Raw genomic sequence first — 26,837 nt, forward strand, 5'->3', positions numbered from 1 at the left:
GATCATCTAGTTCCAACCCCCCTGCCAAGAGCAGTTATACTTTGGTAAACACAGACACAGTTTTTATGGCTACACAACGCACCACAACTTTAAGACTCCCAGTACACTGTAAAAAAAAATCTACATGTTCACAGAGACAAGCCAATTGAGTTGGCTTATCCCCATGTCAAATGTGTCTGGTGGACTAGTCTGAGACTAAATTTATCAGGGTCCAAAAGGATATCAAACTAAGTCTCCACAGTTCAAAATATAATGCTCACTCAAAACACAATCTATGAAATTGATTTTACATAACACTCATTAATTCATTTCTCACACAATCTGCACATCTATTATTTAGTTGTCCTTTTTGTCAGATTCTATGTGCATCATAAGATACAAAATCTGCATTAATCAATCTGTTATGGAAGACAATTTATAAAAGGCCCTAGGCCCTATCCCCTATGGTTATCTCCAGGTTAGATGTGATGACCCAGAAGTCCTCTGCCAGCTTTATGGTCCTGCAGAACACTGGTATAACAAGAAGAGCTGAGCACAACAGCTGCCCAGAACAGAGAGCATCAGCAAAGGCTCTGGCATTTCCCAGCTGAGAAAACAGCATTTTACCACAGGTTGTACAGCAAACACACAGGCTACTACCAGAGGAAATCAAATATTTGAACAAGAGAGTGATGCATTTCAGTCATGCGTGAAGGGAAACTCAGTGAATAAGAATTATACAATGCCACCAGGAACTTGTCCTTAAGAGACACAAAGCAGTTTACTCTGAATGGAATAGAGTCAGCAAACATAGAAGCATTATTATTTTATTTCCTGCGGATGGCGGGAGTGTAGACAATTTTCCAAGAATCTTAAAAGAAAGATTAAAAAACACTAAAAGGAGTAGGTCTGGATTCTTCTGTAGAAGAATCCTCTCTAGTTTATTTTTAAAAGACCAAAAAAAAAAAAAAAAGGCACTTCTTTGTTTTCAGTTACAGAATGATATTCCAATCATTCCAAGGCTGGGAAAATGAGAGATAAGAGGTTCAAATAATGCAAAATAAAAGAATAGGAATTCACAGGGATGTCCGATGTTCACCACTGCAGCATGAGAGTCGCTAATCGCGTAACAGAATTCTACAAAGAGCTCTTCAAGAAACACTGAGATTGTTCAAGTGCACGAATCCTTCTGATCAGAAGCAGGGAAAGCTAGTTTATTATTTAAACTGTGCCAGAGATAAAAGCAGGACCAGCAGCTGATTTTATTTTTTAATGACTGTGTGGTGCATTCCTCTTGACCACAGGTTCTGGAAAAGGGAATAATGAAGAAAAATAGATTCCATGTGACGAAGGGGGAAAAGCATCCTTGGATATCAACTTAGCAATCTAAGAAGTCTGTTTTGAACTAGGTTTGAGTGGTGACAAAAGCCCATATAGAAGTAAAACTAGCAAAAAGCTACAGATGAAACAGTAAGACTGGAATTTGCAGTTTGGAGACCAGAAATCAGACTGGCCACGGCAGCCTGGGAACAGCAGGACACCAGACCAAACTTTGAGAGGCTTGGTGTCTGAAGAACACAAGCAGATGACTGTGCAACCATAGTTCTCCCTTGCACATACATTGACCCTATCTCATCTTACCTTGGAGATCATCTCTCCCACCAAACACACCCTATGTAGACATATACAATACTCTCCTACAATAACATGCTCCCTGCAGCCCGTAAGTTAGATGAAGCCCATGAGAAGAAGAAATTGGCCATTCAGATCCCACACTTGCGGGGCCTATGCAATCCAGGAGGCAGTAGTCTGAACAAGCTCACACTAGTATTTTATCCATAGCACGACCGGAACAGACATATCCAGGCTAGAAGCTGCCTCTTCCTCTTTCTCTCCTTCTTTATCTACATTTAGCATTGACAGCATGGGGGTTTAGTTCAACTCATACTCCTGCTAAGCACAAATTGTGGAGGAGGGAGACCAGCAAGTACAGTGTAGACAGCCTGTGTGCTAGAATATCAACTTCGGCAGAGTCCAACTGATATACAGACAAATTCCAGAACCCCGTCACCAGCTCACTGATTACCAAGAAAGATTCAAAGAAGTGATCCCTGGAAACAGAACGTTGCTCTGTATCCCACAAACCTATTGCAGCAGTACACTACTGTTTGCTAGGCATCAGTGTCAAATGTTGCTTGGTGAGATATATGAGCCCACAACATTTGATGGGTCACCATGGTAAGATTTGACAGAAGTGTATCCTTGTAGTGATGACACTCAAGCATGTGTTTCTTCTGATCTGGATTCCCTTTGCCAAGGAAATCAGCTGTCACAGTCCAAAGCAGAGACCAAGCACACAGCAACATAAAAGCACCATAATCGAGAAATCAGCCCTCAAGTGCAAAGCTGAGAATGCACCAGTTTAATGGTATAGATACTTCTAAATATTTGGTGGAAGAAGTCCAGGGAGGACATAAATTTACTTAGGAAGAACATAGAAGGAAGAAACAAAACCATCGAAATATATACATTGAAAATATGAACTTCTCTGAAGTTTAGAATATTTTTTTTCTTAATATATTTACATGTAGGTGAAAGGGAAAAGAGGAAGGATCATTGTCTGGATAAAGTCCTAGTTAGATGCTCTTGAGAGAGAGTTATATGAAATTTCTTGAGAACTTACGAAGAATGAGGTAAGAGGCTGGGAATTAAATTAACTGAGTAGCCACTGTAAAAGCAGCATATAGGACAGTGAAAGATTTCGGAATGCATTAAGTGGCATTGTTTGCTTAAAAGGCAGACAAAAGTATCAGAAGGCTATCTGTGACTTCACAAAGCTTCATCTTCATTGAATAGGGAGGAAATCATTAAGACAAAACGAAAAGGAGTGACTTCGTTCTAAGGTATCTAGATATTATATCTTACACTGAAGTTTCATTCTGTGATGATGGTGACCATGCAGGCTTGTGACACTTTCTAGATCATTGGCTGATGTGTTGCTTTTGGATGAAAGAAGGAGTTTAACAGACAAACTTGCAAAATATTCATACTAAATATGAACACATGTTCTCAGAGGAATGGATAAAATAGAAAATCCAGTTTAGACAATATGCAAAATGTCCTGGAAATATAATGCCTTAAAAAGATTTTAAAATAAAATATTTACCAAGATCCTTAATGAGTGATAATGCTTCCCATGATATAAATGCTCCACCACCGTCATCCATAGCTCCCTGCCCAACGTCCCAGCTGTCCAGATGTCCACTGACCAATACAATCTGAAAAAGCAATTACGAGAAAAGATATCTACATGAAAACACTGAATCAGAAAAGTCAGTTGAGTATTTAAGCATTTTAATGATTTTGTCATAAATTTGGCTTTTTTAGTTTAGAACAGGAGGAAGGAAACATTTCAAATAAAACTAAAACATTTTTCTCTAGTCACTGAATATAAATCCAAAATGACCAAATGCATCCTACTTCTTCAAACCAATGCCTAAATCAAACTAGATATGCTGTGAGAAATGTTTAAATGAAAGGTTTTGTCTTGTACATTAACAAAGTGTGTACTTTCCAGAGATACAGGACTAGTACATTGCAGGATGGTGAAAATGACTTTTATATTTTAGCTGTTTAGGCCCCTAGGCATGAAATTTGATTAACCTTATATCTAGGTGCATAGGGAAGAAATACGAACTTAGAATAAGTGTTCCCAGACAGAGGTTGTTGTTTTATTACACATCTATGGTTCCTGTCACAGAGGACCTCTAATTTATTATTGGATCCCCTATGTGCTACAACAATGACAAGGTATTTTATAGTTCCATTAGTCATAAGGATATTTTAAATTAAAAGTGACATCGTAGCAAGTCCCAGAAGGGTTTTCTGCAAAGAAAGTTTTGTGGCTACAGTAGAGTATAGTAATAATACATATCTCCAGAAACACCAACTTTCAGATCTGAACTCTTCAAATCATCACTTCAAATGTCGACAAGCAGCATCAGACCAATACCAGAAGTGGGACAGTTCCCTAACTGGACCTGAAACTGAAGAGCTGGTGGATCTGTGATCGCAGTGGCGAGGTCAAGGAGGGACAAGAACTCTCAGGCAGCGTGGTAAAATGATGAAATAGCACAAAAACAAGAGCAGGGAGATGCTGCAATGCCCCAGGAATCTTTGAAGAATTGGTACCAGTAAAGAGTGCCCTTGGGATAGGGTGGAAGTGGGACCATCCAACCTATGAAAGCTCAGCACTTAGGAAAAACTGAAGGAGACCCTGGAGCATCCCCCTGTGCCCTGCCCCTGTGCCCTGCCCAGAACTGGCCATACATGAAGGGACGCTTCCCACTCTCTGGTCAGCTGATGTCAAACAGGTCTCAGAGTTGTGGGATCTAGAAAAAGGTTAAAAAGTACTCATTCTTCCTGCTCCCTTCTTCTCCCTAAGGGAGAAGGAACTCCTGGCACATCCTCTCAGCTTTCATTCATCACATGACAACTACTCTAGCACTGAAAATGAGAACATAGAGAATCTTTCCTGTTATCACCCCTGGAGGGTAAGAACCTATGCTCTCAAGCGTGCAGCTAGCACCACAAGGAACTTGAGGCCCAAGCACAAAGATCTTTATTTTTCCCTTCACACGAGAGAAATCTTAGTACCTTTTCAATGGTTATTAAAAATAATGGACAAACAGATCATGGCAAGGCAAAAAGCATGAAGTGTTCAAACGAACATGTTTTTTCATCCAACCAAATACAAATTCAGGTAAAACAACTAAAAGGCCCCTTTGTATTAAAAAAAGGCCATGGTAAATTACTAGTCATATCCATTGTATTGCCATATGTCCAACCAGAGTGCACCAAAACCCTTTAAATTTAGAAAATACACTATGAAATATTTATAAATGTGTATATTATAAAAAACAGAAGTGTCATGTCTTAGAAGCTTGAAAAACTTGTGATCAAAATCTCAAGAGCAGCTTGCTCTTTACTTCTCAGATGTTTCAACTATCTTTTCTGCTTATCCAGCCTTAACACGTGTTTGCTTTACAGCACAGACTGATTTTCTTGGTAGTAGACAGACTTGCTGCAGCCTTTATTCCAAAACCTCCCCTCCTTCAAAAGTGCATAAATTTGGACAGCAGGCTCCTCTGTAAGAGCCTCAGATTTACTTAGGAGGTATTCCTGCAATTTAATGTCATGATCCTTGAGGCCCAGCATGAAAGACAGCAAACAGCAAGTTTTCCAGGGATGCTGCCCTACAGTAGATGCACTTGATCTACTGAAGCCCTCTGCTACAATTGCAACATAGCTTGAAATCTAAGAAAAGCCATGCTAGCTTTGGAGGTAGAAACCTTTCTGAAACGAGAGTGGAAAAACAGTGCTGAGCACTTCTGTGGTACTCCTTGCTCTTTTTGTTTTCTTATATGGGAGGATGAAGCATACACACACACATGCTTGTAGGCAGTGAGGGCAACATAGCAATGAACTCTGCACTGAGTTCATTCAGGCATGTGCAACCCCACTGCAACCTGCCTATGGAGGACTGAGCCCAAACACCATTGCACTTGGCAGCCAACTGATGCAGACTAATTACTGTCCACTCACCAAGGAATTTTCAAATAATAACAATTTTTTTTTTTTTTAAGAACAGGAAAGGCTCTGTGTGAATGTACAGCTGTCTGCCGTATAAAGGATGGCCATTCCACAATGTCAAAATCATCATCCATGTGGTCTGTTTGTTCTTAAAGCAAAAATTGGTTTTAAGAAGAGAACTATTCATTCTCCTGGGAAACAGAGCTTCAAGCTGAAGTGAATTATTTAGAATAAGTTTGTAACCTCATTTAGAGAGAACCAAGTTTATGACAGAAGCAACGTCTTGTCTTTAGCAGTGAAAGAATACCTCACTAATACTGTTCCCTGGCAGCAATCCCAACATGAGCATCTGAGAAGGAATTATTTCTCATTTCTGTGAAACAACACATATTGCAACAGCAGGAAATTCTGAATCAGAAGAAGGTGGTGTAATCCCATTTGGGGTTACAGACTCCAATCATTAAGCATCGTTACCAACTCCCAAACATTACACCAAAACAGATCAAAGTTCAAGTGGATTGAGAAAGTCAGATAATTCTATGGACGAACTTTTACTTAAATTTACTTAAGCTGATGCCAAAAGCAATGACATAAATACAACCAATGTACTTCTATGTGAAAGCTTCTTCAGAACAGTTGTTTTTTTTAACTCTCATGCTTTTGTAGCAGCTGCTAAAATGAAAGTTTCAGTGATCCTGCTTACAGCTAGCCATAGACATACTTAAAATAAGATACAGTCATAAAATAACATAATCACTATGTTTATCTTGGTCTTTAAGTAGATATAATGTGTTTGGGCAATGAATGGAAATATTTCTGAAATTCACTCTAAGCCACTATATTATTTAAAATAATATTATAAAATAACAGTATTAGAATTCTCTGTACAGGTGGGCTAATAACAAAGGCATTTAAAGCTATCAAGGATGTATGATTATTCAATTTTCCACATTGCTTTCAAATCTGTTATGTGGTTCTCAGCTCCAAATCTATACATAGACTAATCACTTTCATTTGTACAAAACACCCCTATAGAAATGTCAGTACATGCCAACAGAATGTAAGCACTGCAAAGCAATGGAAGTAAGTACATGTAAGTATAAGTATTTGCTTTAAATATACAGCGAAACCTCAAGGAACAATACAGGACAGAATAAATATAGCAGTACACATTTGCCAAATTGACACAAAATAAATTTAGGATAAGACAGCTTGCATGCAACATGACAACTTAAAATTCATCTTATCTGCAGTGACACAGCTAAGAAATGCTACTCTAGACACAGTCCTGAGACAATACCACTTAAGAAAACTTTGAGAAACATTTCAAATAGAAGATGAATTATTCTATTTCCTTCTACACCAGCATTATCGCTTCTATTGGATGCCTTTAAGTCACGCCCAGTATTTCAATCAAGCATATTGAAATATTTTGCAATTTAGACTATATCTTACATATTTATATGAATACGTATTTTTATATTTTATATTTTAAACCCAAGAAGATTAGGAAGAGGAACTACCCGCTCACATACATTTGTATATGTCATGGACTTATCCTTTTCTAAGCAGGATAGGTTTTGCCACTAAAAAATAATCTCCCATTCCATGTGTAGTCACACATGCCTATTGCATTTGTCACGCAATAACTTCATAAAATGTAGGTGAGCTACCTTCTGCTTGGTTAGAGGGAATTTCAAGAAAAGTCTATTCCACTTTTAGTCTCCAGAATCTCATTTTTCTTTCATAAGGGTACAAGGCAAAGGCTTCTTTCTATGCAACATTAGGGATCATAAACAATAAACATTAGGAAAGAACTCTAACATTTTCAACCACAGAATTTAATCTAGAATAACATTTGTAACAAGTTGTGAAAACCAGCATTCAAAGTTATTTCATGTCACTGGGGTAGAGGGTAATAGAAGAGTAATGAAACCATCATTCATCTTTGCCCTTCATGGATGAAGAAGACTTCATGGATTTCATGGATGGAGGTTAGGGACCACAAAGTAGGACCTTTATTCATGGAATCTGACTACCAACACATACTCTTAGAAAAGCTTGGTAATAACTTCCATTACCCAAATCACTGAAAAGCATTTTTCCTTACATCTTCCTCCAGCAGACAGGGAAGATAAGGAGCACCTTAACTTGCAAGGACCACATATAGAGAATGGGATGTCCAAGAACTAAACAGGGTATTAGAACCAGATCAAGCATCTTTAGTGAAGACACATGCAAACTCCAAGTATCTGTATGCCAAAACTTCAAGCTAAAACAGTGAAGTGCTCTAGACTGTAACTTGAGTTCTTTTCAACTGCTCATCCATATTTTCAAACAACTACTGCCGTGAGTTAGTCATTTGCTCAGGTAAAAGAGGTCTACAGTGTTACAGCTCAGTTCCCAATTACTTGGAAACTCACAAAAAGCATTTCTATTCAAATTTGTGTGATTCTTTTTTCTCCAGTTTGCTTCTAAATGGGTCCATCTTAAGCTCTAGGTACAAGGCCAGGTACCAAGGTCTTACATTGTTTGACTGGACATTTTTTCTGCATGAATCCCCTCCCAGTGCATGGCATATTTGTACAATACTTAACTTACACATACAAACACCACATATGGTTGATTTGTGTTTGGGCTGAAATTAGAGGAAAACACAAGTCAGATAAGAATTAGGATCCCTGATTCAAGCCAATCAATCCAAGTTGATCAATCAATCCCCAACTGAATCCAAAAAATGCCTGTGAATTCTCTCCTTCCACAAATACTTATTACTCTTTTTACCCACACAAGCACTTTCTCACCTCACAATTTCCTATTTTCCCTAGTCCCAAACAAAATTTCTGAAGCTAACTAAACCATGACTGAAAAACTTAATCCCAGCTTCACAGGGAAACCCAGCACCAAATTCAGGCCTGTGCTCCGAAGCACAGGGATTACATTTTGGGTAATATACCCATTTGGATAGCATGACAAATATGAACTGTCAAATGGCTTCAGTTTATAAGGATCTAAAGATTTTCTTCATTTCACTGTGTCAACAGCATGGGAACAAAGGAAAAGAGAAAGGCACGATATCATGCAGCTAACTAGTGAGCAAAAAAAACAGCTGGCAGGACTAAATGTAAGCCCATCATGCTTAACTTGCCTTTAAAACTATGATTAAATAACGTCTTCATATACACAAATTTGCAAATTAGGAGTAGCAAATCTGGCACAGTAGTTTTACGATGTATTAGCATCATCCACAGTAGTGCTTGCAAATACATTCTGGAAAATGGCAACACCAAGCAATATGCTTGTCTACTGCTTACCCACATAGCACAGCTGGCACTAGTGTCCACAGCAACCTCCTCTTTTATAGTAATTCTTAGTCTGCAGACTGTATTCTATTTCTCCCTTTTAAGGAAAAAGTTCTGTCATCTCAGTGGAATAAAATGTTGGTGTGTAATTAGTTTTTTTGCCCTGACCCATTTTCTTCCCTATTCCACTTCAAACCTTTCTCTCTTCAACTCCCACAGCAAAACAAATAGCAAATTAAGAGTTATCAATTCTTCCTACTTGATACTTCATGTTCAGGCAGACCCACATTGCTGTACACAAACCAACATTCCTCAAGTTTTAAAATATTTACAACAATTATTTATTTGTATCATGCAGTAAGATTCTGTAAATCAGTCCCTTGGCTTTTCCACCAAAGGCCTTCCAAAATCTACACAATCAGAACTTGTAATCCTATGTGCTGTAGCAGCACACAGACTGCAGCAAATGCATCACACATCATCTCTCTTCCTAGAATCCAACTCAGCTCTTCCAGCAGCAGGACAGAGACTCAAAGGAAACTTCTCAAGCACTGCGCAATAAAGATAACCATTTAAATAGTTTTTGCAGGGATACTGAATTTTGTATCTACACTACCATTATTTCAAGCTCGGCGTCTCAACATTGGGGGAGGATAAAACTTTCATTTAGTACCAATCAGCAGCATAGCACTATGTGGCAAGGAATTAGAATGAGACTTACTTGCAAGGCTAGATATATACATATAATGTATATGTACTTGAATATAAACTCTCCTGTATTTAAAGATATGCTGTTCATTACTACTGGGGAAAAAAAAAACCAACAACAACAAAAAACCCCCAAAAAACAAACCAACAACTTTGTCCTGTTATTCTTAAACAGGTCTACTCTACTGTGTGTAGTTCCATCAACTTCAACACCGAAATTCAAGCACAGAGCTATATCAGAGAGATTCAACTGTAAAAAAATGCTTACCTGGTACAAACTCTTAGTGAAGGTCTACCCTGACCATTTCCCAAATATTTATTTTGGGCTACAAATATGTGAAAAAAAGATCTGTGAGTTTCTGCACTTGCCTTTAAGAAAACACTGCCTCCAGTTAAACTGCAATTGGATTAAATCATGCCTTAAATTTAAATCAGGAACATTACCACATTTAGTGGATTTTATTTTGTATATATAAGAATATTTTTTCAAATTAGTTTTTAGCTTTGGTGTCCAAATAATATAACTTCACTGTACAACTCCTTTTATTAGATTTCACGCACATTAGGAATGGGTCTTAAATAATCAGTCTAGCTGTCTCAACTAATTCACAGTCCTAAAGATAGAGTGAAGTTCAGAAAGAAAAAAATGATTAAAACAACAACTGTCTTTTCCACTTAATAGGCAGGGTAGTAAGTCTTAACTTCCAGGCTTCTGATTAAATGATAGATCTGCACATGAAACAGAAGTGACTCACTTAGTCACACAAGAATCCAACCCTATTATTGCTAAGAAGCTCATTAACCTTCAAAGAGCCCCTGTGTCACAATATACAGTAAACTCTTTGAAGCTGAATCTCTACTTTGTAAAAGTGATTGAAAATAAAGTGTTCTTGGAACGTATTGCAACCAAACCTCTCTGTTTGAAGTAAGTCTCGAAACTACTGAGTAGTTAAATAGCATGGGCTGATATCATTTATGGCATACAGAACAGTGAAGGAGAAAATTAGTCTGGAAATAAATTATTACTGATAAGGGAATTGTAGTGAAGGTAACAAGATATAGAAACTATATGAGCAGTCAAAAGATAACCAAGTATTGAAATGACTACCATTTTTGTGTTAAATGTTGGATTTTAAGACTTAGCATTTCCATATTTATGTTCCCTAGAATCTTTTATTTCCTATTTCCCGAGCTGTAACATTTCAGAAACAACAGCACTTTTCATAATACTATATTTCAAAACTAAGGACTTTAATTTCTATATTTCAGTCCACCTCTAGATGTTTTAGAAGAAAAATCATAACAATAACTACCTCTAAGCAAGACCAGGTATCATTGAAATATCACTTACCCTTGCATAAAGATGATGTTGTAGCTGCTGTTTTTCTTGTTCAAAGATCAACAAAGAATCTCTGCAATACCCCTATATGAAAGCTGAAACAGTGTCTGACCTGATGTGCAGAGAGAAACAATCTTTTTTTTACATTTATCAAGGAAAGACTTCCCTTACAAATGTGGCAGATGATTTGTGTATGAAGAAAGGGATTATTTTATAACATAGAGTCCTTGTATTTATATATTTTCCACTTTAGGGATATATATGATTCCACATTATTACAGATTTAACAACATTCACAAATATTTTATCTTTGAAATTTCTTTCATCAGATATCAAAATTAATCTCATTTAAATAAACACTAATAGCTAGTGTTACCTCTTCCACTGAATTGTTTAAACTGTCCTACTTCTACAGTTATACTATGCACTACTGGCAAGCACCCCTTTCCAAAACTAAAAACTGTAGATTTTTCTCAAGAAAATTACAAAACTATTGTTTCCTCTTGAGAACACTAGAGAACCCCTGAAGTCAGACTATGGCCCCCTAGCACGGTCTTGCATCCTGAGTAGCCACATCTGAAGTGTGCTCAAGTAAATAGACTTCATTTTACAAATTACCCAAGAAGATTGCTGATGGAAGTAAGTCAAAACAACCCTTAGATGGCTGTAATAACTACAAGGGCTACAAGAGAGGAGGCATCAAAACATAACACTTATGTCCCAGTGCCAAACACCAAGCACCAGAGAATACTTGAGGTCAGAAGGGACCTCTGGGTGCTCACTGACTTCCATATCCTGCTCACAGCAGGGCACAAGGAATGCAGGAGGTCTCTGGAGTACGCTGATGATGACGTGGTCACAGAGGTGATGAAAGAACCCATGAGGGAGATGCTCTGCTAGATTTACAAACAAGGAAGAACTGATTGGGCATGCAAAGGTCTGCAGTGAACATAAGATGGTAGAAATCAGAATCCCAAGAGGAGGGAGCAAGGAAAACTGCAGGATTTTAGCCCTGGAATTCAGGAAAGTAGAGTTTACCCTGTTCAAGAACCTGCTTGCAAGAATCCTATGAGAGACAGAGCTGGAGAGAAAAAGGGTCCAGGAGAGCTGGCTGGTTTTCTAGGATTATGCTGGAGCTGGCCAACTGAAAAGCAGCTTGGCAGAGAAGCATCTTGGGCCTTGGAGGACAACTAGTTGACTGTGAGCCAGCGATGTGTCTGTGTCATAAGAAAGGCCAACAGTACCAGGGCTACATCAGGCAGAGTGCTGCAAACAGGTTATGGGACATGGTCCACTGAGTACTGGAGAAACACATCGGGTGCTGTGTCCAGCTCTGAGCTACACAGAACAAGAAAGACACAAATATATTGGAATAAATCCAACCAAAGGCCACAGAGATGATGAAGAGACTGGAGTGTCTGACAGAGCTGGAACTGGAAAAGACTTAGGGAATCTCATCAATGTGCATAAATACATGATGGGGGATGTAAAGAAGGCAGAGCCAGGCTCTTCTCAGTAGTGCCCACTGACAGAACAAGAGGGAAGAGGGAAAAACTAAAACAGAAGAAATTACATTTAAAAATAAGAAAAAAGTGTTTTTACTACAAGGATTGTAGAACACTGGAACTGCTACCCAGACAAGCTGCAAGGTCTCCATCCTTGAACATATTAAAAACCCACACCCTACACAACCTCCTCTAGTTGACCTGGCTCTGAGCACAGGGGTGGACTACAAAATCTGCAGAGGTGTCTTTTTCTCATTATGACACTGATTCCAGAATAAATAAACCATATTTTCTTCTGGCTTTGTAAATAATGCAAATTTCTTTTGGTTCTGAAAATTTCATTAAAGAAACACAAAAAGCAGAACACAACTTGGAAATCAAGTCTACCAAACCCAAGTATGTCTTTCAAGATCCAGACAGCTAAAGTACAACTGTAATTTTCGATATAGTATTTTACTGGCACAAGACAAAAGACAGTCAAAATTATGGTAAAAATTAAAATTGGTATGAAATCCATTTTATAGAATCATTTGCAATTTTTGTCTTTCTCACTTTTATGAACTGATGCAAGAAACCACAGAATCAGGGAATTACTTGGCTTGCAACATGAAAAAAAAAGTCTTTATCTTACACTGACCCTAAAAGTATTGCTTTACATATTGTACGAGGCATGTCTTGAAAGTCTCAATATCATTTTCAGATTACAAGTCTTCTTTCACCAATTATAGTCCCTTCTGTTTCTTCTAGTTTCTGATAACTCAAACAGCACTTCTATTGAGGCTTAAAAGTGGACTTAGAAAACCATTAATTTCTTACTGTTAAATTAAAATTAGTTAATTATATTGTATTTATCTTTTTATCAGTCAAATGGGACTGAACACTGCTTAATATCTAGGAATACAGTGAAGTTAACATTTATTGCTATATTTACGACAGCATTCATAGAAAATACTGAGAAGTGGAGACAAAGCCTCTGCCTTATGTTGTTATTACTGGAGCTGTATCTCCTTATACAAACAAAATTTCAGTCCACAACTTCTAGTACCTGCCCACAGCCCCACAGAAACCAGAGTCGAATTCACAGGGACACAGCTAAGTACTTAAAAGTAACACTGACAGATTTCCCTCCTAAATTCCCATTAGTGTATCTCAAAACTCCAGAGTTTTGATACAAAGTGATAGCTCACCCTTCATGTTTATCTGTCCTTAATTTCTCTGTTTATATACAACTGTGAAACTTAAAGTGTGTTTGACACAAGTTCTCACCAAGACAGAGAAGAGACTGATTTTTCAAACTCAGACAATTTCTGTAAAAGGCCAGATGAGACAACTGCTGTCAGGATGATTGCCAGGGTAGAATTTCTGCTTAAAGTCAAAAGAGATTTGGTCTATTAGAACAAGTAACACAAGGACTCTGGAATGCATTTGGAGTGCAGGGGACTTCAGAAAACCTGGTGCAAAGTACAGCTGTGGACAAAGACAAAACAGTGGCATCACACACTTCACGATGATTGCCATACCACAGGCCTGGAAAGCGGTTCAAGTGGATGAGTTGTTTGAGCACAGTGTGGCTACTGCCTGTTGCCATCTTTTAATACATGCACATGAGTGTCCAAAGGGCAAGCGTGTGTAAAGAAGGGCAATGAAACTGGTGAAGGGTCTACAGCACAAGTCTGCTAAGGAACAGCTAAGGGAACTGGGGTTGTTTAGCCTGCAGAAAAGGAGGCTCCAGGGGGACCTTATCGCTCTCTACAACTACCTGAAAGGAGGACGGAGGGAGGTGGGTGTTGGCCTCAAGTTGTGCCAGGGGAGGTTTAGATTGGGTGTTAGAAAAAATTTCTTCACTGAAAGGGTTCTCAAACACTGGCACAGGCTGCCCAGGGAAGCGGTGGAGTCCTCTGGAATTATTTAAAAGATGTGTAAATGTGGTGCTTAGAGACACGTTTTAGTGGTGGACTTGGCAGTGTTAGGTTAATGGTTGGACCTGATGATCTTAAAGGTCTTTCCAACCTAAACAATTCTATGATTCTACGCCAAGCATAAATCAGTGCTTCCCTTGCACAGAACAGACAGCAGATGCATAACTCATACCTCTGAACAAACCCTGGAGAAAGATGAAAATCAAGTCAACTGTAATAAGAGAAAGGGAGGAGATACACAAGTCCCTTGTCCTGCCTCTTTCCAAAATCATTGTGTGATTACCACAGGCGGGGTACCAGAAAACAGAAGTGACCTCATTTGGAACTGGTCCAGCGTGTAAGAAACATTTCACTATACATTGGAAGGGACACGCAGAATGATTACAGCACTCATCCCAAAAGTGGGAGAGGTGTCCTCATGGCTACACTCTGGAATCAAGCTGAGCCATGCTTTTTGCACATAGGTCTCCGTCTCCCTTCTCTAAAGCACCTACAGATTGGCTGCAGGTTTTATCATCTCTGACATTTTCTCAGGCACAAATTTCTTTATGTCTTCCATAGCATAGGAAATTTTATGAGCTTGTGAGAATGTTCACAACAGGAATTTTTTTCCCCATGTCCAGCTACAGAGAGGAAATCAGAAAGAATAATACCAGAAATGCCAGCTAGGTCCAGGCTATACAGATGGGTTTCTGTGTGCTTGGACTTAACATCAAATTTATGTCTTTAGGCCACTCAAATCTGTCAGTGTTAACTAATACCCCCTGTCACTTCACCTTAGATTTGAATCCCTGACCTTCATCTGACAGGTTGTGTGTCTTATTACCAATGCCACCTCCCTCTAGTTTCTCTTCCTACAGCTGCAAGTTGAAATAACTTATTTACTTAACTATCCCTGCACGCCTCAATTTCACACATGACAGAGGAATGTATGCTCACAGAAATCCTGACATCTATATAGCACTGGCTAACCAGCTGGCAAGCACCACTGACTGCTATTAGACATTAGTTTTCAATCTCCTCCAAAATATGCATTTAAAAGACCCTGTATTCATTCAGCCTCCACAACCCTGACACTGCATGCAATAACGGTTTAATGAAATCTTGTGTCATACTAAAATTATTACTGATGTTCTGTTTTGTACTTCATTTCATATTTGTTTGTGTTGAAATGAATTTAATTTCTCCTTCAGGCATTGTTCTCAGAGGCTCCTATTCTAATTTTATTAGGTTTTGTGCCTTTAACTTTCAAAATTAAACACAATGGTTATCACTGTAGTACACAAAACTGATTATATGTCCAGGATTAATAAGCTTGAAAAGCATGTTTAGTCAAGAACGTGCCAGGGCTGTAGCTGCTTAATTATTTTAATGGTTGAATGTTAAAAGAAACTTATTCTAGCCTTTATATACGCTTCTGACAAGACTGCACACAGAGAATTATGGGCCTGAGGAACAGGATTCTCCTAATGCATCTACTCCAGTCCTTGTTATCAGACGTAACTGCATGAAAAATCTGGTTCATATGCTTATCATTTGAATGCATTCAGTAATTCTTATTCTCATGTTAGTGGATTTAATAACACAACAATTTCAGAATAACTGATAGGAATCTGTAGTTTTCTCTAAACTCTTCTCCTCCCACTGATGTTTTATAAAATTTACTACTGACTTTGCAAGCCATTCTTGGATGCTTCATTCCCGTTGAAAGAAAAAAAGATGCTCAAAGGTTGGCCAGCATTTCTTATGTCCGTTACATTCTTCTCAAGAGACTGAAGCCTTTACGCAGATAGTTCCCTTTTCATCCACATAAGGCAGGGACAGACCAAAAGGAATGTGAGTCACTGGTTGGTTCAAAGGCGGTAACATTAGAAGGCATTTTAATTATGGCTTTGAAAAACATTGGTTGCTAAATAAGGTCAGGACGAGCAGGAAATGAACATTTATTTGACTGGTCTTCCTGAACAACAGTAAGCAAAAGTGTTCACCTGGATTTTGCATGTTACAAATGAAACAAAATGCAAATTAACTTGGCCTATTACTAAGAGAAAGAAAAGGCAAATGCTAGTCCTGCCATATAGAAATACCTCAGCTTGATAGGGTAACTTACTTGAAAAGCAGCTGTTAGACACCCTTTTGGAAAAAGGTGCTCCAAAGAACAGGTCTTCTGCAATGCATATGCCCCTAAAACAAGTAAGCTGCATACTCATTTCTGAAACCACCTACACTCACATAACCCAGAGTGCAGTTGCAGATCTCACTAATAATTAACATTTACTCTTCTCAGCTGCAGGATGCTCAACACTAACACTGCTACCGTAATTACACCATTATAATTGTAACTGAGCCACACAAGGCAGAAAGACACAGAACTGAAATATTTCTAGGACTTCGCCTACAAACTTTGCAATCTACCAAGCAACCTTACAGTTAGTTTCTATTCCACAACTGATTCAGAGTTATTCTACATTGGCCAGTAAACATGCCTTCCAAAAAAAACACCTAGCGAATGTTTTATTTCTTAAAAAAGACATGAAGAAATAAGTTAGTAGAAATGGTAAAGAAGGAGGGTTGACTGCAATTCAAGTATGTCCCCAGAATTACTGATGACTTGTTGCCAGTATCATCAAATCAGCATAGGTTTGAGAGGAAGAAGTTTATATGAACTGCTGCCTGGGAACAGATACTAGCTGGTGCTGTTGTAACATATCCTTTGTTCTAAGCATGTCACCAGCAAACCACAATTGAGTACCAGAAGTTCAAAAAAGACACACAAACACATACAAAGTGCTCTCTTGCCTCAACAGTCATCTCTGCCTATCAAGCTACAGCAGATCCTTGTACTAAGGACACAATCTCTCCAAATTACCCCAAGGAAACACTGAGAAACAAAAACAAGACTGAAAACCAGGCTGTAAATGTACTGCAAAAAAGATTTAAAGTGGTTTATGAGACACCTGAGTTTCCTCTGGAAAGAATGACAAAGCACAATAAAAGCTCAAGGTACATTGAGCAGGAACTGCACTGGCAAAGGATGGGTGTTAAACAGGTGTCTTATGTAATAAAAACAGTTGTGCTAGAGGTGCCAATGATTTTCCATCACTGGGTTGTCTTGGCATTCCCACACACCACCTTCACTGTAGCGTCTGCAGACCTTCCTTTGCTTGCTTTCCAGGCTATCTTGATCAGCAGTTACACCCATATATCCACTCTGGTTTTCATGAGCAAGAAAAGCTTAAGTATCAGGTTGTAACTAAAATCTCCCTCCCATCCTCCCCACTCCTACTTTTTAAAGTTCAGGGCGGAATCTGGATCCCAGCACAACTGACAGGGTTTCCCTCAAAGAGGTCAGCCACCTTTGGTGGGTCACAGTGGCTACCAGGCAAATCAAAAGAGAGAGCATTCCTCTCCTCAAGATGTTCCTCTCCTCTCCCACTGCCCAGTTAAGGCCAAATCAGAGTAAATTTTTCTGAAAGACAGGAAAATGAATACTCATAGGACGGAGGAGAGAGGGCAACCTCCATTCAGCAACCAGACAGTGAAAATGAGACATGCAGGGACTTCACCACATTCCTGGAAAGCTGCTTTATCAATCAATTTCAATCTTTTTTCCCTGCCTCTCCATTATTCAACTTCAATCTCCTCTCAATTAATTCAGCCCTGAGAGCCTATTTATTGACAGCTTGACCACTATGGAGGATACAGAGAAGAAAACCAGAAAACACTTCATAAAGCACCATCCATCCTCAGAACTTCATAATGGGCCATACATCTTCAGATATGACATGTGTATGCACTCTAGCCAGAACATGTAACAGTTCAAGTACCCTTAAATGTCCCACAGGTTATTAAATTTTTAATTTTCAGAATCTAATCTCAGATCATCAAAGACTTAAATCAACAACAGTTTATATATAAAATGAGATGCACATGTTTTTCAATATGAGAAAGTGCATGCATATACAAAATACAATAGAGTGTTACAAGATTAAAGTTCATTTAGCATGACATTTGTAGCGAATTCCTTTTCTGAAGTAACATTGCAGAACCCAGAACTATACCAAAACCAGAGAAGTACATTTTTTTATACTCAAGGGGAAATACTGATGGTGAGATTATCAAGGCCAGTTATAACAATGTGTTAAAGTAAAACAAAGAATCTGCCCTCAATGCTTCTGCATTTTGCTTTTGCCAAGTGTTTGCCTTCTTGCTAAACCCAGAGCCTTATACACAATTTTTCATAAACTCACAATTTACTAGATACTAGATCATATTTCTTGACTCCAGACTACCATTATACATTTTTTAAAGCATTTTCTTAATGCCAATCAGCCAAATGCCCTTCCAAGGCTCTCAATAGAAGGGAAATTACTAAGTATATTACTGTCATATTAGGACAATTTAATAGTGAGCATATGACCAGTGGTTGAAATTCCTGTGAACATATACCTGCATTTTGTTTAGATACAGGCGTCAAAAGACCTGTTGAACACAAATGTTTTTAATCCAGACAACACATGATGTCAGAGACATTCAAAGAAATTAATGTGAGGTAAAAATAAGTTACTCCCAATTCTCCTTCCCACATGATCTGCAGAGCCTGGACTGCATTCAGAGTTTGGGGGGGAGTGTGTGTGTGTGTTCTTTTTCTTTTTGTTCTTTTCACTAATTGAACCTGCAACCAAGGACAGAGTTTCCCAGAAGTCACCAGCACATTTGAAAAACTTCCATGGTGTTTAGCAATGTGTCCAGCACCCCTGTACGTTCCCTCCCTCTCCCTATCACAGTGGGAAATCACTTTTGATTAAAAAGCACTGTTTGCATATGTTACACTGATTTTAGGCAATGTAAAAGATGTGTGCTTTATATTTGCAGGGGACAATGATTGGATCTGGTGCAATATGGGGTTTGACTGATTCCCAAGAAATCTGGAGACAATATAGACAGACAATATGCTCATTTCTCTCAAAATGAAGATGCTTATTATGACAGACTGCATGCTTTGCCAGAGAAGCATGAGTGTCTACATGTATATCTGCAAGCAATGTTCTGTGGGCAGCAGGTTAGTAAATAAGGAACATGGTCTGATGTCTTTTTTCTGCAAGGGTAACATTAATAATTAAGTTGCATTTTTTTTTAAATTGCTTGTATGTATTTACTGACACTCCCCCCCCCCCCCCCCCCCCCCCCCCCCAGTTTTCAGTGTAAAGGGCTTTGGCAGTGCATCTTGCACCCTTTATAAGTGAAAGTACTAGTTGGGTTTATTAGTTGGAATAAGTTAACCACAGGCACAAAGAAGACATTGTGTATGCCTGGTGGTTTAGTTTGAAGTTTCTCCTCTCCCAGTGCTTGCTGGAAGGATGCATCTCATAGAGTAGTCAGAGCAACTGAGCACTAGCCGCATACCTAAATAGTGTAATAGATGGCACCTTGAATAACATATACACGAAAGTAAGAAAATGTAAATTTTGACAGATATAGAAAAAAAGCACAAGCACAAAGGGAGGAGGGGACAGTGCTAACAGATTACAAAACTCAAATTTGAGGAAAACATGTGCAAGAACCTAAAACATTTTCCTCAGGACTAGTGTGGCTGAGGGTGGAAGCCCCTTAATTTCTATGAAAGGAGATCTATAAGACAACTAGAGAACAATGCATTCAGGACATCAGTGCAAGTAATACCATTCATATCGACAGGGAAAGCAGAGAAGGATACAGCTTTTTTCTCATGGCTTTTACGGAAGGGAAGCATAAGGAAACTCTGACCCTGTATAAAAGACTTTGAAGCTGGATACAAGCCTTCTCTGCAGCAGCCAAGAAACGATTTGTTGGATCTTGTCTAAACACTGACAGCTAACACAGATTAAACATAGTTTTGATTAGTCTGGCTGCATCCATGTGAGCCAAGTAACGTTTACAGTATTTATTATTTCTTTTGGTTTATACAACATGCTCCATGCATTAACTTTCCATGTAAACAGAGAGCAATTAGGATCAATGTCCAGCAAATACCCTCAAATTTCCGGTATCCTTATGATGTAACACTTCTTTGACAGCGGATAGTCAATTCATCTCTCTTTTCCATGAGACGTGTAGATGTAAATAGAGATACAAACTGTCTTCAAAAGAATTTCATTGTAGTTTTCACATAACTCAGCAAAATGCATCCAGTTTGGGCAAGTCACTGTTAACATCACCCTGAAATGCAGAATACCTTGCCTTGAGAGCTGGATTTTATTACACCACAGAACATCTGAAGGAGCCCTAAACACAAGTCACCAAAATGAATACTGGAAGAAGATGGATTATTTCAGAAGGTAGAAGACATAATCTCCATAAAGCCACTGAAAAGAGTCCAGGCTAGTTTCAATTTCCATCAAAACAGAAGGGATCAAAGGATTGAATGAGCAAGAGGAAAACATACTAACCATACATTGTGAATACCAAAGCAGCATCAAAGATGTACAAGGCTGTGAGTGCAAGGCCAGCAGAAGTTCCATCAGTTCCAGCAGTGTCTCGAAAAGACAACTGCAATGGAGTCTTCTCCCAGCAGCTGTGTAATTTCTATCACTGCTACTTTTGGATCATTCACTATCTATCTACTACCTGGATGGGTCATTATCAACTGAAAATCATCACTCTTGCACGTTGCACATGCAGATATTTTAGAAACTCCTTTGTTCCTCCTTTGTGCTTTTCTCCCTAACTTCCCAGGTGACGGAAACCATCCCACATTAAGTAAGTGAAAACCTCCCCCACTAGTTCTGACATGCTTCTGTCATGTTCACTGACTTGAGATAAACCAAAACCATTTGCGGTAACAAAAAACAAAATTCAACTTTGAGCACAAGCAACAGTTCCCAGCTGCAAGCCTGAAGATTTGGATACGACAGCCCACAGTCCTGTAGCCTGTTCTCCTCTTTAGATTGGGCATATCCCAAGGCCTCTCCAGTAAGACGACAGCTGAGCAAAGGTTATTTATTACATAGAATCACACAGAATGTTTGGGCTTGGAAGGGTCTTTTGGAGATCACCTAGTCCAACCCAACCTGCTAAAGCAGGTTCACCTAGATCATGTCCAGGGAGGTTTTGAGTATCTCCAGAGAAGGAGAATTAACAGCCAATCTGGGCAACCCATTCCAGTGCTCTGTCACCCTCAGAGTAAACCCACTTCCTGTGTTTCAGTTTGTGCCCATTGCCCCTTATCCTGTCGCTGAGCACCACTGAAAAGGTTTGGCCCCATCCTCTTGACACATGCCCTGAAGGTTTTTGTATGCAATGATAAGATCCCGTCTCAGTCTTCTCTTCCTCAGCCTAAACAGGTCCAGCTCTCTCTGCCTTTCCTCATGGGACAGGTGCTCCAGTCCCCTAATCATCTTCCTAGCCCTCCGATGGACTCTCTCCAGTAGTTCTTTTCTTTCTTGAACTGGGGAGCCCAGAACTGAACACAGTACTCCAGATGTCGCCCCACCAGGGCAGCACAGACGGGAAAGGTAACCTCCCTCAACCTGCTGGCCACACTCTTGCAGGATACCATTGGCTGACTTGGCAACAAGGGCACATTGCTGGCTCATGGACAACTTGTCCACCTGGACTCCCAGGTCCTTCTCTGCAGAGCTGCTTTCCAGCAGATCAACCCCTAACCTGTACTGGTGTGCAAGGTTATTCCTTCCTAGGTGCAGGACCCTACATTTGCCTCTGCTGAACTTCATTAGATTCCTCTCTGCCCAACTTTCTAGCCTATCCAGGTCTTGATGAACAGCACAGCCTGCATTTATTCATATATTGGGATTTGTTTTGCCTTTTTAAGTAGAGGTTTGTTTAATAAGATAGTGGAACTAACAAAAACAAACTAAAAACTAGAGGCAGAGAGGAGATGCAATATGACAGCAAACTTTCCTCCTTGTCAGTATTTTGCAGCATTTGAAACTTTTCAAACACAAACCAAGGGAACTCAAGGAGCTAAGTGATCAGCCATTCTGTAGACAGCCAAATGTCTCTCTCAGGAAGTTTTTCACGATATTCCATTTAAATATTCCCTACTTAGTTTATCTCAAGCAATTATTCACGCTATGTGCAGACATTTTGTCCTCCTCCCCCACCAACCTACTCACTTCAGAAATACATAATTATTCTACAATCATTCTCCCCTGTCATTCCCCATCCTGTGCCTACACTTAGTGTTCTTTCCAGTGAATTCCTTTAAACCAATCAATACTATTCCTTTGCAGGACTGACAACTGAAAGCTAAATACAGACTTCCAGATAAAGTCCCATCTAATACACCTAAATTGAAACAATTCCTTGCCACTGCATTATGTGGTGGCATAGCAGCTCCAGGAAATATTATTCCAGAAAACCTGTGTATTAACCTGTATTAACATGGGAAAAAAACCCCAACATTAAAAGGAATTACATGTTCTTGGGAATATTAGTCATATAAAGGGATGAAAAAACTCTATATGAAGAATTTAAAGCTAAATGCAACCATCAGGAACAAAGTATCTGAAAAGGAGAGTTTGCGAGAGCACAAGGCGGCCAACTGGCAGACACCTCTGGGGCCTACATGAGCCTGCAAGAAATGCAGGCAAAGAACAGACTTTGGTTTCAGAAGAGCTGAATAGTTAAAGAGACTCAAATTTATTATCTGACATTTCTTATTCCTTGCTCTCTGTCAGAATTTTAAAAACCTGGGTCTCTTCTCTCTCTCCATGCTCTGAAGTCATTCTTGTTTTAATTCCTAGAGCACATACCATGATTCACACCTCTCTACACCCTTTTTCGTTACCTTCCCTTTGTATTCTCCTTTTCTCTGACATTCCTAATTCCTCAGTTAAACATGACAGAGTAAAAGGATTTATCTTTCTACTGCCCAACTATGTCACTCCCCATGCCTCAAAATCCTCTTAGTGAGTTTAATCCCTCAGCTTCCCCCACTTCTTTCAAACAGCTTTCTGTACTTGCTCGGAACTTCTGGGACCTTTATTTCAAAATCTCTACTTCCAAACTTCTTACAAAGCAGTATTTTAATTGCTCCCTATGTGTTACCCACTTAATCCTTCTCTCATTCCTATGTTGCAACTGTAAAATCCCTGGGAGTGCAACTACTCTGTTATTCTGTTTAAGTGTCCTGAAAACCTGGGGTATCAATGGGCACAACTACAGCTATCTGAACATAGAAAGATTAGGAGAGTAATCATACTATTTGTTCTAGCTGAGAACACCACTCAGTCTCCTTTTCCTATTATTGGACTACAAATTTAGCAGGTACCAAATATTCCCACAGATGGTAACTGCATATGGATAGCTATCTGGGTTGCAAGAGTTGGACACCTCACCCCAGAGTTTTCAGTGTCTGCAAAACTCCACCCTTCTACCAGCACAGATGGTACCTTTTCAGCAACATGGACTAAAGCCAAAGCAATAAACCCATTTCATTCATTCTTTTAGAAAATCTACTCAGCTTCACTCTACCAGTCCTTAGTGCAAGATGCTCAGTGACCTGAACCTAAAAACCAGCAAGGATGACACAAAGCCAGCAGGCAGTGCTGTGGCACAGCTGCAGCTGGTCTAGCACAGGGGACAACAGAACAGTTGAGGTCATATGTGTTGCCACCACTAACATTCAGCATGGTAGAACATTTACATGGTAGACGTTAAAATACAACTAACCCCTTTAATAAGACTGCAAGTAGTTCAAGTTAACAGGACCACTTTCAGAAAAAGTACTTTCTCTCAAAAAATGCCTTAAGTGCCTGACCCAGCAAATGCAAAGCAGTTTTGGTCCCTGCATTTGATTTTGTAGTAGCAACGAGTACAAAGCTTTTTATCATTATCTACTGCAATTAACACACTATAAACATTTATCATAATGAACAGGCAAATAATGCAGCTCTAAACATCATCTACTAGCATTGTTCATTTTCTGCTGCAATGAAAATTTGCATAAGCTAAAAAACACTCATTGTCAAGTGAATTTCCAAAAGACACAATTTTGAATGAATATGGAAATTTCACATAGATACAGTTACATCTTATGCCTAGATTTAGAGGTGACATATATCACGTTTTTAAAGCTGCAAATTTTCCTATCCCCTTCTTCAGCCCTGCTGTTGGGTAAATATCAAACTTAAAAATGTCTTCTCAAGAACATTTTATCCCATCTAATGAAGATATGTTAAGTGTTTAAACCTATTGTAAACCCTACAGGATTTGTGGTATTAATATTTTCTAGGTAAAAACACTACAATTTAACTGAATAGTGTCAAAATGCTATTCATTAATATTGATTAGATATGTTTCCTTACAACTTCACTGCATGTGCAACTGATCTAGTATTAAGGTTAAACACATTACCTGTTTTATCTCCTGAAATCTGTTTACCAAAGGGTACGTAGTGTCAGTTCCTCATAAATTTCACTTGCAATTATATAGCCTATTTAAATAGCTTGATTGAACCTTCTCAAGTTCATAATCAAAGAATTAATGACTTTTGTAGCTCAGCAATGAGAATTCTGAGTTAATAACAGACTATTTCAGCACAATTTCTAACAAACTTTAACAATGTTGAAAGCAACAGTTCATTTCTACTCTTTTTCCTTAAGTCTCTTAAGTAGTTTCACAAGCATAAGCTACTGGAAATAGATGTGGAATGAGAATTTCCTCAGTGGTTATTTGCAAGGATATTTGCTAATAATTCTGCAGTCTAAAGCTTTATTACATCACAGTTCCCATCAAATGCACAAAAACAGAAAAACAAAAGAAGGGGTTTTTCCCCCCCTAAAATCGTTCTGCTTTGCCCACTTCGTATCGGGGCATCTGCATTTCTGTCACTTTGTTTTTAATTCCTTATAAACAATTTATAGAAGCAGAGGAGTTCCCATGATCAGATTTTTAGATATAGGTACAATCTTTTGCCGCCTGCTCAAGCCCTCTATTATACAAACTGCAACCCTCTCACCCAATTTTTAAACCATGATTGTTGTCCATTATAAGACATCATAGAAAGAAGCCAGTATGGTTCAGATGATAAAGTTCCTGCATGGACGACACAGTGAAAGCTACACCAGATTCTTCTGCCTGTTTTTTGCTTATAAAAATATCACACTTCATTAAGGGTCTTTTTTTAATTTTCTGACTGAGCGTAATATTGGCAAAAACAAATCAGGCACCAGTCAAAACAAATAATCCCTTTGATTTACTCTTCTGACGACTCTAACTGGTTGAGTGTAATTCATTCCTGAAAGAATTTTGCTCCCCAAATCCCACACTGTGAGCGGCTTTCAGCCCTGTGAACAAAGTGAAGTGGTCTCTGGTTTTCACGGGGAGGCTCAGTGATGTGGAGAACTTTGGCAGGGCTACAAAGACTCGGCAGAATGGAGGCAGTCTAAACAGATACGGCTGTTTGGTTTCTCTGCCGGAACTGCTGAACACAGAAGTAAACTGTATGAACTCTGTTTCCTCGCTTGAAGTATCACAAAAAGCACAGCTCATGATTAAATTTGCTTTTCACTGACAAAAATGTGCTCAAAAAACCCTTAAACAACAAGTACGAACAAATGTTCAGTATTCTGTACATACAAAAGAACTCAGCTGAGATTGCTAAAAGCTTAGAGGAAACATGATCAGCACAAAGGACACAAACCAAGTCAGGAAATTAAAACCCAGAACGCCTCTGGTTGTTTTGGCTGGAAAAATGAAGGCAGAAGAACCATTCTAGATTAGGCACTTAGCAGGAAGCTTGAACCACTTGACCTATATCCCTGTCAGAGAAACTTTACACTTCATTTTAGGGAGAGAAAATAAATAAGGATCAAAAGGCTCTTTAAACCCCATCTGATGGTCCAGGTATAAGACTGTCTCTCATGGAGTAACCTAAGTGCTGTTTCCTTAGCATCCACCTCAGTTCTCCCTGCTTCGTGGAGACACTGGCAGTGCTATGGGCTTCCATTAACTAAAATTGGAGAAGACTGGGTATAACTATACTGCTGCACCTGGGTCTTCATGCATCTCTACTTGGCCTTGTTCCCCCCACTGGTCAGCTTCCCAGAGTGCAGGTTCAACATCATGGGCTGATCCTGAAGACTTGCTGTCACAGCATGGCAGGGTGGGCAAGAGCATACTAAGGCAATTCCAGGACTAAAAGTGTGTGAATAAAAAGAAGGGATGCATTTCTCCAGCACAATCACTTGTGGCATCCTAATAAATCTAGTGCTCCACAATGTTCAAATTTTATTTGATATCCCAAGTCTCCCCCTCCTAAGCCACAGTAAAATGTCTTATTCCATAAAAAAGGGTACATTAGCTTGTCAAGCACAGAAAGCACAGTTCAAAATATTTAATTTTGCTGTTAAAACCTTTTATTGTTGTTGCATGATTTTTTAGTAATTCAGTTACAGCTAAAGTGATTCGCTCCAAGTTACTAAACCAGTAATTTATTAATCATTCTGCCCAGCCTAGTAACTGCTGCAGTCACAGCAGTCTTTTTCTGTGT

At 39.0% G+C, this 26,837-nt stretch overlaps 1 protein-coding gene across 1 annotated transcript in view; it reads right to left on the reverse strand.

The window, feature by feature from the left end:
• Positions 1 to 26,837, reverse strand: part of CPQ (carboxypeptidase Q) — a 141,577-nt gene that overhangs the window by 56,124 nt on the left and 58,616 nt on the right. The window contains exon 5 of the mRNA XM_030506502.1: positions 3,146 to 3,257. Coding sequence (XP_030362362.1) covers positions 3,146 to 3,257 — 112 coding nt within the window. The remainder of the gene's footprint in view (positions 1 to 3,145; positions 3,258 to 26,837) is intronic.

This window comes from Strigops habroptila, chromosome 1 (assembly GCF_004027225.2).
Source record: "Strigops habroptila isolate Jane chromosome 1, bStrHab1.2.pri, whole genome shotgun sequence".
In the NCBI taxonomy this organism is placed as follows: domain Eukaryota; kingdom Metazoa; phylum Chordata; class Aves; order Psittaciformes; family Psittacidae; genus Strigops; species Strigops habroptila.